General features: G+C 40.5%; 1 protein-coding gene across 1 annotated transcript in view; it reads right to left on the bottom strand.

Annotated features, from left to right (window-relative positions):
• Positions 1–11,606: 11,606 nt before the first annotated feature.
• The window catches only part of LOC123114978 (protein ACCELERATED CELL DEATH 6-like), a 4,953-nt gene continuing 3,310 nt past the window's right edge, over positions 11,607–13,249 (bottom strand). The window contains 3 exon segments of the mRNA XM_044536312.1: positions 11,607–12,283; positions 12,286–12,313; positions 12,423–13,044. Coding sequence (XP_044392247.1) covers positions 11,607–12,283; positions 12,286–12,313; positions 12,423–13,044 — 1,327 coding nt within the window.

Raw genomic sequence — 13,249 nt, 5'->3', positions numbered from 1 at the left:
CCTCCTTCTTCTTCTCCTCCTCCTTCTTCTTCTTCTTCTTCTTCCTCTTCTTCTTCCTCTTCTTCCTCTTCCTCTTCTTCTTCTTCTTCTTCCTCTTCTTCTTCTCCTCCTTCCTTTTGCCATAACAGAAGAAGTCCGGAGTTGTAATAAGTTATTAAATATTAAAAAGAGGTGCAATGCTCGTTAATTTGCTTCAAGCCTTTTGGAATAGTGTAAACTGCACTGCGCGTAGCTCCGTGCAATCTACCATATTCCTAAAGGCTTGAAGCTAAGCAACGTGAGCATTGAGCCTCTTCTTCATCGTCTCTGCACCCAGGGTTTATAAACCGCTCCTACTCCCTCTCTCTTGGCGAGGTGGGACGAAAAAACAGCTTACCCTTTAGTACCGGTTGGAGCCACCAACCGGTACTAAAGGTGGTGCGCTGCCTGCACAAAATTTAATTAGTGTCATTTAGCTCAAAACAAATCATTAAATGCATGAAAAATATCAAATGAAGGCAGAAATGGTTGAAAGTTGATGGCGTCGCTTTGAATGATGCATACTGAATGCACAAAAAGTCTGGAGTTGTAATAAGTTTAAAAAAATGAAATGCCTTTGTAACAGATGAGTTTAATTTCGTCAGAAACTTGAATACTTCGAAAGAGATTGTCCAGTTTGTAAACGAAGTGCATCCAGTTTTTGCCGTAACCCTCTCTACTTTTTTGAACAATCTATGTGGGTGAAATGATGATACCATGCCAACTTTCAACTTTTTCAGAGTTCATTTGTAGTGCTTTTCAATTTTCAGGTCATTTAGTTCTCAAAACAAATCATTGAATGCATGAAAAATAGCAAATGAAGGAAGAAATGGTTGAAAGTTGATGGCGTCGCTTTGAATGGTGCATACTGAATGCACAAAAAGTCTGGAGTTGTAATAAATTTAAAAAAATGAAATGCCTTTGTAACAGATGAGTTTAATTTCGTCAGAAACCTAAATACTTCGAAAGAGATTGTCCAGTTTGTAAACGAAGTGCATCCAGTTTTTGCCGTAACCCTCTCTACTTTTTTGAACAATCTATGTGGGTGAAATGATGATACCATGCCAAGTTTCAACTTTTTCAGAGTTCATTTGTAGTGCTTTTCAATTTTCAGGTCATTTAGTTCTCAAAACAAATCATTGAATGCATGAAAAATAGCAAATGAAGGCAGAAATGGTTGAAAGTTGATGGCGTCGCTTTGAATGGTGCATACTAAACGCAAAAAATATAAGAGCATTTACATCATGATCTTATATTTCTTTAGAGTCTAAACTGTCAATATGATCTTATAACATCAAAAATACTTTGATCATCAATGATCTTTGTGTGTACAATCTGAATTGTCAATATGATTCATCAACGATTTATAAACCGATGAAGACTCATATTGCGGCCACAAATTCTACACATAGAGTTCAATGAAGACCAAGTGCTTGTGATAGTTTGAGAAATAACATATTTAAGGTGGTAAAAGGCTTGTTAGGGGAGCGAGGTGGGACTAAAAATAGCTTGCCATAACCTCATTAGTACCGGTTCGTGGTACGAACCGGCACTAAATGGTGATGGTGGGGCCATAGCCTGACCGCAGGCTGACACATCCCCTTTAGTACCAGTTCGTGGCATGAACCGGTACTAAAGGTTCGCCACAAACCGGTGCTATTGATCGCCGCCACGAACCGGCACTAATGTACACATTAGTGCCGGCTCTAATACAAACCGGCACTATTGTGCTTCACGTATGACCCTTTTTCTACTAGTGCCAAATCGCGTTGGTTGCGAGTTGCTATCGTTTTGTGTAGGTACGAGGGACTTGTGCGTGGTCTCCTACTGGATTGATACCTTGGTTCTCAAAAACTAAGGGAAATACTTACGCTACTTTGCTGCATCATCGTCTCCTCTTCGGGGAAATCCAACGCAGTGCTCAAGAGGTAGCAAGAAGAATTTCTGGCGCCGTTGCCGGGGAGGCTCAAGCAAGCAAGTCAACCATACTTGCCGGGGAGGCTCAAGCAAGCAAGTCAAATACCCATCGCAATCCCTATCTCTCGCATTACATTATTTGCCATTTGCCTCTCGTTTTCCTCTCCCCCACTTCACCCTTGCCGTTTTATTCGCCCTCTCTTTCCCAATCTCCTCCTCTCTTTCCCGTTTGCCTTTTTCCCGTTGCCTTTCTGTTTGCTTGTGTGTTGGATTACTTGTTGCCATGGCGCAAGATAATACCAAGTTGTGTGATTTCTCGAATACCAATAATAATGATTTCCTTAGTACTCTGATTGCTCCTCTTAATAATGATGAGTCTTGTGAAATCAATACTGCTTTGCTGAATCTTGTTATGAAAGATCAATTCGCCGGCCTTCCTAGTGAAGATGCCGCTACTCATCTAAACAATTTTCTTGATTTGTGTGATATGCAAAAGAAGAAAGATACAGATAACAATATTGTCAAATTGAAGTTATTTCCGTTTTCACTTAGAGATCGTGCTAAAGTTTGGTTTTCGTCTTTGCCTAAAAATAGTATTGATTCTTGGCACAAGTGCAAAGATGCTTTTATCTCTAAGTATTTTCCTCCCGCTAAGATTATCACTCTTAGGAACGATATCATGAATTTTAAACAACTTGATCATGAGCATGTTGTCCAATCTTGGGAAAGAATGAAATTAATGCTTCGCAATTGCCCTACTCATGGTTTGAATTTATGGATGATCATACAAGTTTTTTATGCCGGATTGAATTTTGCTTCTAGAAATCTTGTAGATTCGGCCGCGGGAGGCACGTTTATGGAAATTACGTTAGGAGATGCTACAAAATTTCTTGATAATATTATGGCTAATTATTCTCAATGGCACACCGAAAGATCTTCTAGTAAAAAAGTGCATGCTATAGAAGAAATCAATGTTTTGAGTGAAAAGATGGATGAACTTATGAAGATGTTTTCTCCTAAAAATACTCCTCTTGATCCCAATGATATGCCTTTGTCTACTTTGCTTGAGAATAATAATTAATCTATGGATGTGAATTTTGTTGGTAGGAATAGTTTTGGAAACAACGCATATAGAGGGAATTTTAATCCTAGGCTTTATCCTACTAATCCTTCTAATAATTATGGAAATGCCTACAACAAATCTTATGGAAAGTTTAATAAGATGCCCTCTGAATTTGAGAGTAGTGTTAAAGAGTTTATGAATTCACAAAAGAATTTTAATGCTTTGCTTGAAGAGAAATTGCTTAAAGTTGATGATTTGGCTAGGAACGTTGATAGAATTTCTCTTGAAATTGATTCTTTAAAGCTTAGATCTATTACTCCTAAGCATGATATCAATGAGTCTCTCAAAGCCATGAGAATTTCCATTGATGAGTGCAAGGAAAGAACCGCTAGGATGCGTGCTTCCAAAGATGCCTTTATTAAAGCGTGTTCTTCCAATTCCTATGAAAATCAAGATGAAGATCTAAAAGTTATTGATGTGTCCCCCATTAAATCTTTATTTTGCAATATGAATCTTGATGAAACTGAATATTATCTTCCTTTACCTAGAAGGCGTTTTAAGAATTCAGAGTTTCTAGATCTTGATGATGAAATTGATGAAAGTGGGATTGAAAGAAATAAAAACCTAGATGTTGCTAAACCCACTATTTTGGATCTCAAGGAATTTAATTATGAAAATTGCTCTTTGATTGGTTGTACTTCCTTGTTGCAATCTGTGCTAGATTCTCCTCATGCTTATAGTCAAAATAAGGCCTTTACCGAACATATTGTTGATGACTTGATGCAATTTTATGAAGAAAAACTTGAGTTGAAAGTTTCTATCCCTAGAAAACTCTATGATGAATGGGAACCTACTATTAAAATTAAAATTAAAGATTTTGAGTTTCATGCTTTGTGTGATTTGGGTGCTAGTGTCTCTACTATTCCCAAAACTTTATGTGATTTGCTAGATTTCCGTGACTTCGATGATTGCTCTCTAAACTTGCATCTTGCGGATTCCACTATTAAAAAGCCTATGGAAAGAATTAATGATGTTCTTATTGTTGCAAATAGGAATTATGTGCTCGCAGATTTTATCGTTCTTGATATAGATTGCAATCCTTCATGTCCTATTATTCTTGGTAGACCTTTCCTTAGAACGATTGGTGCAATTATTGATATGAAGGAAGGAGATATTAGATTCCAATTTCCCTTAAAGAAGGGTATGGAACACTTCCCTAGAAAGAAAATAAAATTACCATATGAATCTATCATGAGAGCCACTTATGGATTGCCTACCAAAGATGGCAATACCTAGATCTATCCTTGCTTTTATGCCTAGCTAGGGGCGTTAAACGATAGCGCTTGTTGGGAGGCAACCCAATTTTATTTTGTGTTTTTTGTTTTTGCTTCTGTTTAGGAATAAAAAATCCATCTAGCCTCTGTTTGGATGTGGTTTTATGTTTTAATTAGTGTTTGTGCCAAGTAGAACCTATAGGATAACCTAGGATGATAGTTGATTTGATTCTGCTGAAAAACAGAAACTTTGCGCGCACGAATATAATTTTTTTAAATCACAGGAACGTGATTTCGCATTGATTCTTTTTACTGCTGTTCAATAAACAAATTTTCCAGGACTTCCTATTTTGGTAGAATTTTTAGAGTTCCAGAAGTTTGCGTTAGTTACAGATTGCTACAAACTGTTCTGTTTTTGACAGATTCTGTTTTACATGTGTTGTTTGCTTATTTTGATGAATCTATTGGTAGTAAAATAGTTTATAATCCATAGAGAAGTTGGAATACAGTAGGTTTAACACCAATATAAATAAAGAATGAGTTCATTACAGTACCTTGAAGTAGTCTTTTCTTTTATTTCTCTAACGGAGCTCACGAGATTTCTGTTGAGTTTTGTGTTGTGAAGTTTTCAAGTTTTGGGTGATTCTTTTGATGGATTATGGAACAAGGAGTGGCAAGAACCTAAGCTTGGGGATGCCCATGGCACCCCCAAGATAATCCAAGTACACCGAAAAGTCAAAGCTTGGGGATGCCCCGGAAGGCATCCCCTCTTTCGTCCACTTCCATCGGTAATTTACTTGGAGCTATATGTTTATTCACCACATGATATGTGTTTTGCTTGGAACGTCTTGTATTATTTGCGTCTTTGCTTGTTAGTTTACCACAATCATCCTTGCTTTACACACCTTTTGAGAGAGCCATACATGATTTGGAATTTGTTAGAATACTCTATGTGCTTCACTTATATCTTTTGAGCTTGATAGTTTTGCTCATAGTGCTTCACTTATATCTTTTGAGCGTAATAATTTTTGCTCTATGCTTCACTTATATCTTCTAGAGCACGGTGGTGGATTTGTTTTAAAGAAACTATTGATCTCTCATGCTTCACTTAGATTATTTTGAGAGTCGTTAATAGCATGGTAATTTGCTTAATGTTAATATACTTAGTGATTCAAGATATGTGAAACTTTCTTTTGAGTAAATTGAATACTAAGATAAGTTTGATGCTTGATAACTATTTTGAGATATGGAGGTGATAATATCAAAGTCATGCTAGTTGTGTAATTGTGAATTTGAGAAAGGCTTGTGTTGAAGTTTGCAAGTCCCGTAGCATGCACGTATGGTTAAAGTTGTGTAACAAATTTGAAACATGAAGTGTACCTGGCTTGTGCATCCTTATGAGTGGCGATCAGGGACGAGCGATGGTCTTTTCCTACCAATCTACCCCCCTAGGAGCATGCGCGTAGTACTTGATTTTTGATGGCTTCTAAATTTTTGCAATAAGTATATGAGTTCTTTTGACTAATGATGAGTCCATGGATTATACGCACTCTCACATTTCCGCCTTTGCTAGCCTCTTCGGTACCGTGCATTGCCCTTTCTCACCTTGAGAGTTGGTGCAAACTTCGCTGGTGCATCCAAACCCCGTGATACGATACACTCTATCATACATAAACCTCCTTATATCTTCCTTAAAACAGCCACCATACCTACCTATCATGGCATTGCCATAGCCATTCCGAGATATATTGCCATGCAAGTTCCATCATCGTCATCATGACATACATTACTTTTGTCATATTGTCATTGCATGATCATGTAGTTGACATCGTATTTGTGGCAAAGCCACCATGCATTATTTTTCATACGTGTCACTCTTGATTCATTGCACCATCCCGGTACACCGCCGGAGGCATTCATATAGAGTCATACTTTGTTCTAAGTATCGAGTTGTAATTGTTGAGTTGTAAGAAAAATAAAAGTGTGATGATTATCATTATTAGAGCATTGTCCCAAGTGAGGAAAGGATGATGGAGACTATGATTCCCCCATAAGTCGGGATGAGACTCCGGACGAAAAAAAGAGAAAGGCCAAAAAAAGAGAGAAAGGCCCAAATAAAAAAATGAGAGAAAAAGAGAGAAGGGACAATGCTACTATCCTTTTACCACACTTGTGCTTCAAAGTAGCACCTTGTTCTTCATGTAGTGAGTCTCATATATTGTGCTTCAAAGTAGCACCAATATCTTCATGATAGTGAGTCTCACAAGTTGTCTTTTATACTAGTGGGAATTTTTCATTATAGAACTTGGCTTGTATATTCCAATGATGGGCTTCCTCAAAATTCCCTAGGTCTTCGTGAGCAAGCGAGTTGGATGCACACCCACTAGTTTTCTTTTGTTGAGCATTCATAGCTCTAGTGCATCCGTTGCATGGCAATCCCTACTCCTCATGTTGACATCAATTGATGGGCATCTCCATAGCCCGTTGATTAGCCTCGTCAATGTGAGACTTTCTCCTTTTTGTCTTCTTCACACAACCCCCATCATCCTATTCTATTCCACCCATAGTGCTATATCCATGGCTCGCACTCATGTATTGCATGAAGGTTGAAAAAGTTTGAGATTATTTGAGTATGAAACAATTCCTTGGCTTGTCATCGGGGGTATAGAAGTTGGGAACATCTTTGTGTGACGAAAATGAAGCATAGCCTAACTATATGATTTTGTAGGGATGAACTTTCTTTTGCCATGCTATTTTGAGAAGACATGATTGCTTTGATTAGTATGCTTGAAGTATTATTATTTATGTGTCAATATGAACTTTTGTCTTGAATCTTTCGGATCTGAATATTCATATCACAATTAAGAAGATTTATATTGAAATTATGCCAAAGTATCACTCCGCATCAAAAATTCTTTTTTTATCATTTACCTACTCGAGGATGAGCAGGAATTAAGCTTGGGGATGCCTGATACGTCTCCAACGTATCTATAATTTTTGATTGCTCCATGCTACTTTATCTACTATTTTGGAATATATTGGGCTTTATTTTCCACTATTATATTATTTTTGGGACTAACTTATTAATCGGAGGCCCAGCCCAGAATTGATGTTTTTGCCTATTTCAGTGTTTCAAAGAAACGGAATATCAAACGGAGTCCAAACGGAATGAAACCTTCGAGAACATGATTTTCTCACCGAACGTGATCCAGGAGACTTGGACCCTACTCCAAGAAGTGCCAGAGGCGGTCACGAGGGTGGAGGGCGCGCCCCCTACCTCGTGGGCCCCCTGACGCTCCACCGACGTACTCCTTCCTCCTATATATACCTACGTATCCCCAAACGATCAGAACAGGAGCCAAAAACCTAATTCCACCGCCGCAACCTTCTGTATCCACGAGATCCCATCTTGGGGCCTGTTCTGGAGCTCCACCGGAGGGGGCATCCACCACGGAGGGCTTCTACATCAACACCATAGCCCCTCCGATGAAGTGTGAGTAGTTTACTTCAGACCTTCAGGTCCATAGCTAGTAGCTAGATGGCTTATTCTCTCTTTTTGGATCTCAATACAATGTTCTCCCCCTCTCTTGTGGAGATCTATTCGATGTAATCTTCTTTTTGCGGTGTGTTTGTTGAGACTGATGGATTGTGGGTTTATTATCTAGTATTATCTATGGAAAATATTTGATTCTTCTCTGAATTCTTTTATGTATGATTGAGTTATCTTTGCAAGTCTCTTCGAATTATCCTTTTTGGTTTGGCCAACTACATTGGTAGTTCTTGCAATGGGAGAAGTGCTTTGCTTTGGGTTCAATCTTGCGGTGTCCTTTCCAAGTGACAGAAGGGGCAGCAAAGCACGTATTGTATTGTTGCCATTGAGGATAACAAGATGGTTTTTTTATCATATTGCATGAATTTATCCCTCTACATCATGTCATCTTGATTAAGGCATTACTCTACTTTTTACTTAATACTCTAGATGCATGCTGGATAGCGGTCAATAAGTGGAGTAATAGTAGTAGATGCAGAATCGTTTCGATCTACTTGTCTTGGACGTGATGCCTATATACATGATCATTGCCTACATATACTCATAACTATGCTCAATTATGTCAATTGCTCAACAGTAATTTATTCACCCACCGTAGAATACTTATGCTCTTGAGAGAAGCCACTAGTGAAACCTATGGCCCCCGGATCTATTCTCATCATATCAATCTTTATCGCTTTATTTACTTGCTTTGTTTTTACTTTTCCTTTTACTTTTCACTTTGCATCTATCTATCAAAAATACCAAAAATATTATTTATCATCTCTATCAGATCTCACTTTCGTAAGTGACCGTGAAGGGATTGACAACCCCTAATCGTGTTGGTTGCGAGTTGCTATCGTTTTGTGTAGGTACGAGGGACTTGTGCGTGGTCCCCTACTGGATTGATACCGTGGTTCTCAAAAACTGAGGGAAATACTTACGCTACTTTGCTGCATCATCCTCTCCTCTTCGGGAAATCCAACGCAGTGCTCAAGAGGTAGCAGATCTCACTAGGCAAATGCGATCAACCATTAGTGCTGCACACATGCTTTTAGCAGTTGGCAAATTTTCGAAGACAATACATGACTCATTACACACAACCACTTGTTAGCGTTTTATGCTTGGTTTTGTCCACCATCACTGCTACAAATCTTCTTTTTCGTTACGTGCTATTTGTTGCCACAAAAACAAATGTAGTGCTTTTTTGTGGTTCAATTTTTTCCTTACCTTGTTGTGCTGCATGTGCCCATCTTGTGTGGTCTGTGACACCAAATTGACGTGCTCTATTAGCAATCTGTGAAGCTTGCCACGAGACGTTTGCCGGGTTACCACCACCGTAATAACCTATAAGCATCATAGTAGTTGGTCAATACATGGCAAATGCAGTTTGTGCTAGCATGGCAACTGCAGTTGCCCTGGTATGGCAACTGCAGTTGTCCTAGCATGGCAACTGCAGTTGCCCTAGTATGGCAACTATAGTTGTCCTGGCATGGCAAGTGCAGTTGTTCCTCCATGACAACTGCAGTTGCCCTGGCATGGCAACTGCAGTTGTTCCTCCATGGCAACTGCAGTTGTCCAGGGATGGCAACAACAGTTGTCCAGGGATGACAATTGCAGTTATTTATCCATGGCATTTGCAGTTGTCCAGTCATGGCAACTGCAGTTGTCAACTATGCTCCTTCTGCTAATTCACCATCCGCAACTTCACTTTTTTATGGACTCACCTGTGTATGACGTCGATGATAGGTACATGGGTGCTGCCTGATGCCACCAGCTGCATGAAGGCACTGCATTTTCACCCGTCATAACTCGTGAGTCTTTTTGCCAACTTTTGCAAGTTTATTTTTCATGTCCAGACCAGTATGTGTTCTTTTTCGTATGCGTTACCTTGATTAGCCATATTAGCTAGTTGAAGTTGGCTACCCGTACATTTGTCAGTGTTAACGCCATGTGACTGAACTTGCCACGGAGGCCCCCTGAATGTGTTTTGGTCATAAGAACCTGCGAAAAAATTGACAGTGTACGACATAAGTAGAATGTCATCTTCATCGTTGCGAACATGGCAACTGTTCTTTTCTTTTGTTATCACACATCATACCAATGCCTGCATACTGTTCTAGTAGTGGCAGCAACGGCCCTGCAGAAATGAGTTGACTGTACTCTGATGCATCCCAAGGGGGCGTTTCTGGCCTTTGAGAACCCCAAGTATCAGCGCCATCTTCGTGATTCATTCTTTCCGCGTCTCGCTTCTTTCAATGTGTTCTCAATCACTGCATGAACAAGAACGCATCAACAATCCACAAGAATTGTATTCTTCAGCTGCTTGCACATAGAAGATAACACGTCAGTGTTATCACATTTTCATGCGTAGGCAACCAACACATCGCGGCAAGTAGGACATGCACATGGACACTCTTTTTTCTAAAATTTTGTGTGCTAGCTATCCGTTCGATTAGATTGCAACAACCACTACAATAGGATGGCAAGCAACAGGTCAACTTCGTGGCAGTTACTGACAACGAAAGGTGGCAACTGACGTTATACACAAGTGGCAATTAATTTTTCCCACCCCCTTTATTCCAAATTTGTCATTCCTCACCTTTTTTAGGGATTCCTACTCATCCATTTCATAACCAACTACTTGCGTCAATCAAACTAGGAACTTAAGTTAATCTCAAACGTAGTACATGGCAGATCTGGTGTATTCTGCTTGGCAAATGCGAACATACACCGAACCATGTAGTGTTTTACCCCTATAGCATGGATCCAGTCGCCACCTTCATCTGTAAATTTGCAATTTCCTGCCCAGAAGAAGGATGAGAAGCAGTATGAGATCGAGAGATTTCACCTACTTTTAGCTGATCGTCTTTGGAGGGCGGGGTTGGAGTGGGGGGCTGGGGTGGGGGAGGGTTGGGGTGTGGTTTGCGGTGGGAGTGCCCCAAAGAAGGCCGGCGACGGAGGTAGGGGTTCGGGAGGTGGGGGACGATGTCGGCAGTCGAGAGTGGGGATCGATCGGAGGCCGGGAACAGCTGGGTCGTGCGGGCAGCGGGGTCGTCTGGCCCGGACGGGGTCGTGCGGGCGGGGTTGCCACACACCGGACGTGCGGGCTGTGCAATTGCGCGCCCGGACGCGGTCGTGCGGACGGGTTCCTGTCCATGCCACACGAGGCGTGCGGGCGGGTTCCTATCCATGCCACACGTGTGGCAGTTATCGGGACCCATAAAAAATTGTATAGGAATGAATGAAAGGCAAAACACTAAATCTGAATCGAGCATTGACTTGAAATGTCAGATGGTAAACCAAAACATTGCACAAGTCCATTCGCAAAATAGCTAATCTCACTAAAAATCTTTTAGGTACAGGCCAGATGCATAATTTTAGGTTGGATTGAGTTGTCAGAGACCCGGTGTGTTTATATATAGGATATATAAAGTACCAGTAGATATTAGTCATTGCATAATTATTGGTCAGATGAAAATGCAAAAATTAAATTCAAACTTAGGCCGTTGAATTTTCTCTTCTTGATCGTATGGCAATGATCCACACCTGAAACTGAGAGGCAGCAAAGCTCATGTCTCTGTTTGGGGGGAAACAACAGAAATAATGTACACTATCTCTGCATTTTTTGACAATAATTATGTCTTACATATATTCAGTCAGTGTTACAAGACCAGCACAGGTGCAGAACATATGGAGCCATATATATAGGAAAATATCATGACAATGAATATGTCTTACATTTATTCAACCAGTCTTACAGAAAGGAAGTTTAAAAGCCTGCAGAATAACACCAGTTCTGGATTTAGCTGTGGCGGTGGATCCTTGCCAATGCAGCCCAACCAAAGGTAACTATGATGGGCCAAAGTGCCATGACCACTATCTGCATGTGCATCTTTAGTAACACTTTGGTTCCTGGGAATAGCCCTATCCTAGTCCATAATGGTCGTGCTAGAATAACACATTGGAAAATACAATCCCTATTTACACTTAGCAACACGGCAGGAGTAATAGCACATACCGCAACAGCCGTACTACGGGCGACTGGAGCTAGCACGATATACACAGCAAGCGCAAAAGCAGTAGACATGGATGTGAGTGAGCTCGACATTAAAAGCACAGCCACTGCAGAGTTGACTCGGCGAGTTTTCAGGTTAACCATGGGAATTCCAGCAGACACAAAGCCAATGGTAGCTACTATGGAGCAGATGAAAGCTAACGTGTTGGCCATCATGAACGCGTCAAAAGCATAACTCCCAGCACGTGTTGGCGTACCTCCATTTATATGGTCATCTGCTTTGTAACCTCCAGGCAGGGCAAAAGTTGCAGTGAACGCCACAGTTGCGATTAGGACTGCACCAATTTGTGCTGAATTTCCCAGCATGTGTGATTCTTTGTCCTCGTCTCCTGGGTTTACAGGCCTCATGTATCTTTCATGAAGCTTATCCTCTCGAAGGGCACCGTGCTCGTTTCAGCACGCCATAATACCTCGTGTATTTTGCACTCAGGGTTCTGAAATAAAAGCGGATAGGAATGCATGAGTAGCAAATGGAGAAATTTGGCATGCATAATTTGTTTTTCTCAAGGGGTGAACTTGAAAGTAAAACAGAGAATGTATTACCTCTATATAACTTATTCCGTGTGGAACCTTACTTTTGGCTAGATCACGGAGAGTTTCCCCTTGGTTATTTATCCGATTCAGACATACCCGTCGAGACCCAAATAGAGCACAAAAAATCTTGAAATTCCGAGCCTCGATAGCTAAGTGCAATGCCGTGTTCCCATCATTGTCTTGCATATTCAGAATCCAAGCTAAAGATGGAGTTCGACATACATACGAGACAATGTCAAATTCTTCCTTGTCGACGGCAACATGAAGGAACGTCCTTCCTTTAGCGTCACACAATCCGGCACTATCTGGGTAATCATTAAAGAAGAATTGCACGACATCTTTGAGACCTACAGAGGCAGCCACATGTATGGGAAAATATCCGTCCTTGTCAGCTTGGTACAATGCGGCGGGGTTCGCATTGAATACTAGATCGTGTATCTTTTTTCCCCAGGGAATCCATACAAAACGACACCAAGGGAGAGTGCGGAGGAACATAAAACGCAGATCCGAGCCAGTCCGGAAGTACACCGATGATGCAAAGTGAAGCGGCGTGCTCCCATCTTTGTCCACTTGTGCAGTAAGGCTTCTGTTCCAATGCACTAGGAACTCTACCATCACTGTGAAAAATATGCTTTTCATGTTAATGAACCAAAAAGCATCTCCAGCAAATGAAAAACTTCATGCCCAAAAAATGATTATAGAATAGGAGAGAGAAGTTTTTTGATGTAAAACTAGTGCCCTAAAAAAGATTACTTGAACATGAATACATAATTGCACATTTTGAAACTTCAAACTCCAGTTGAACATTAGACCGGCAGTAGTACAAATAGATCATC

The sequence above is a fragment of the Triticum aestivum genome, chromosome 5B (genome assembly GCF_018294505.1).
Source record: "Triticum aestivum cultivar Chinese Spring chromosome 5B, IWGSC CS RefSeq v2.1, whole genome shotgun sequence".
Lineage (NCBI taxonomy): Eukaryota > Viridiplantae > Streptophyta > Magnoliopsida > Poales > Poaceae > Triticum > Triticum aestivum.
The sequence above is the reverse complement of the archived record's forward strand: the minus strand, read 5'-3'. Positions and strand labels throughout refer to the sequence as shown.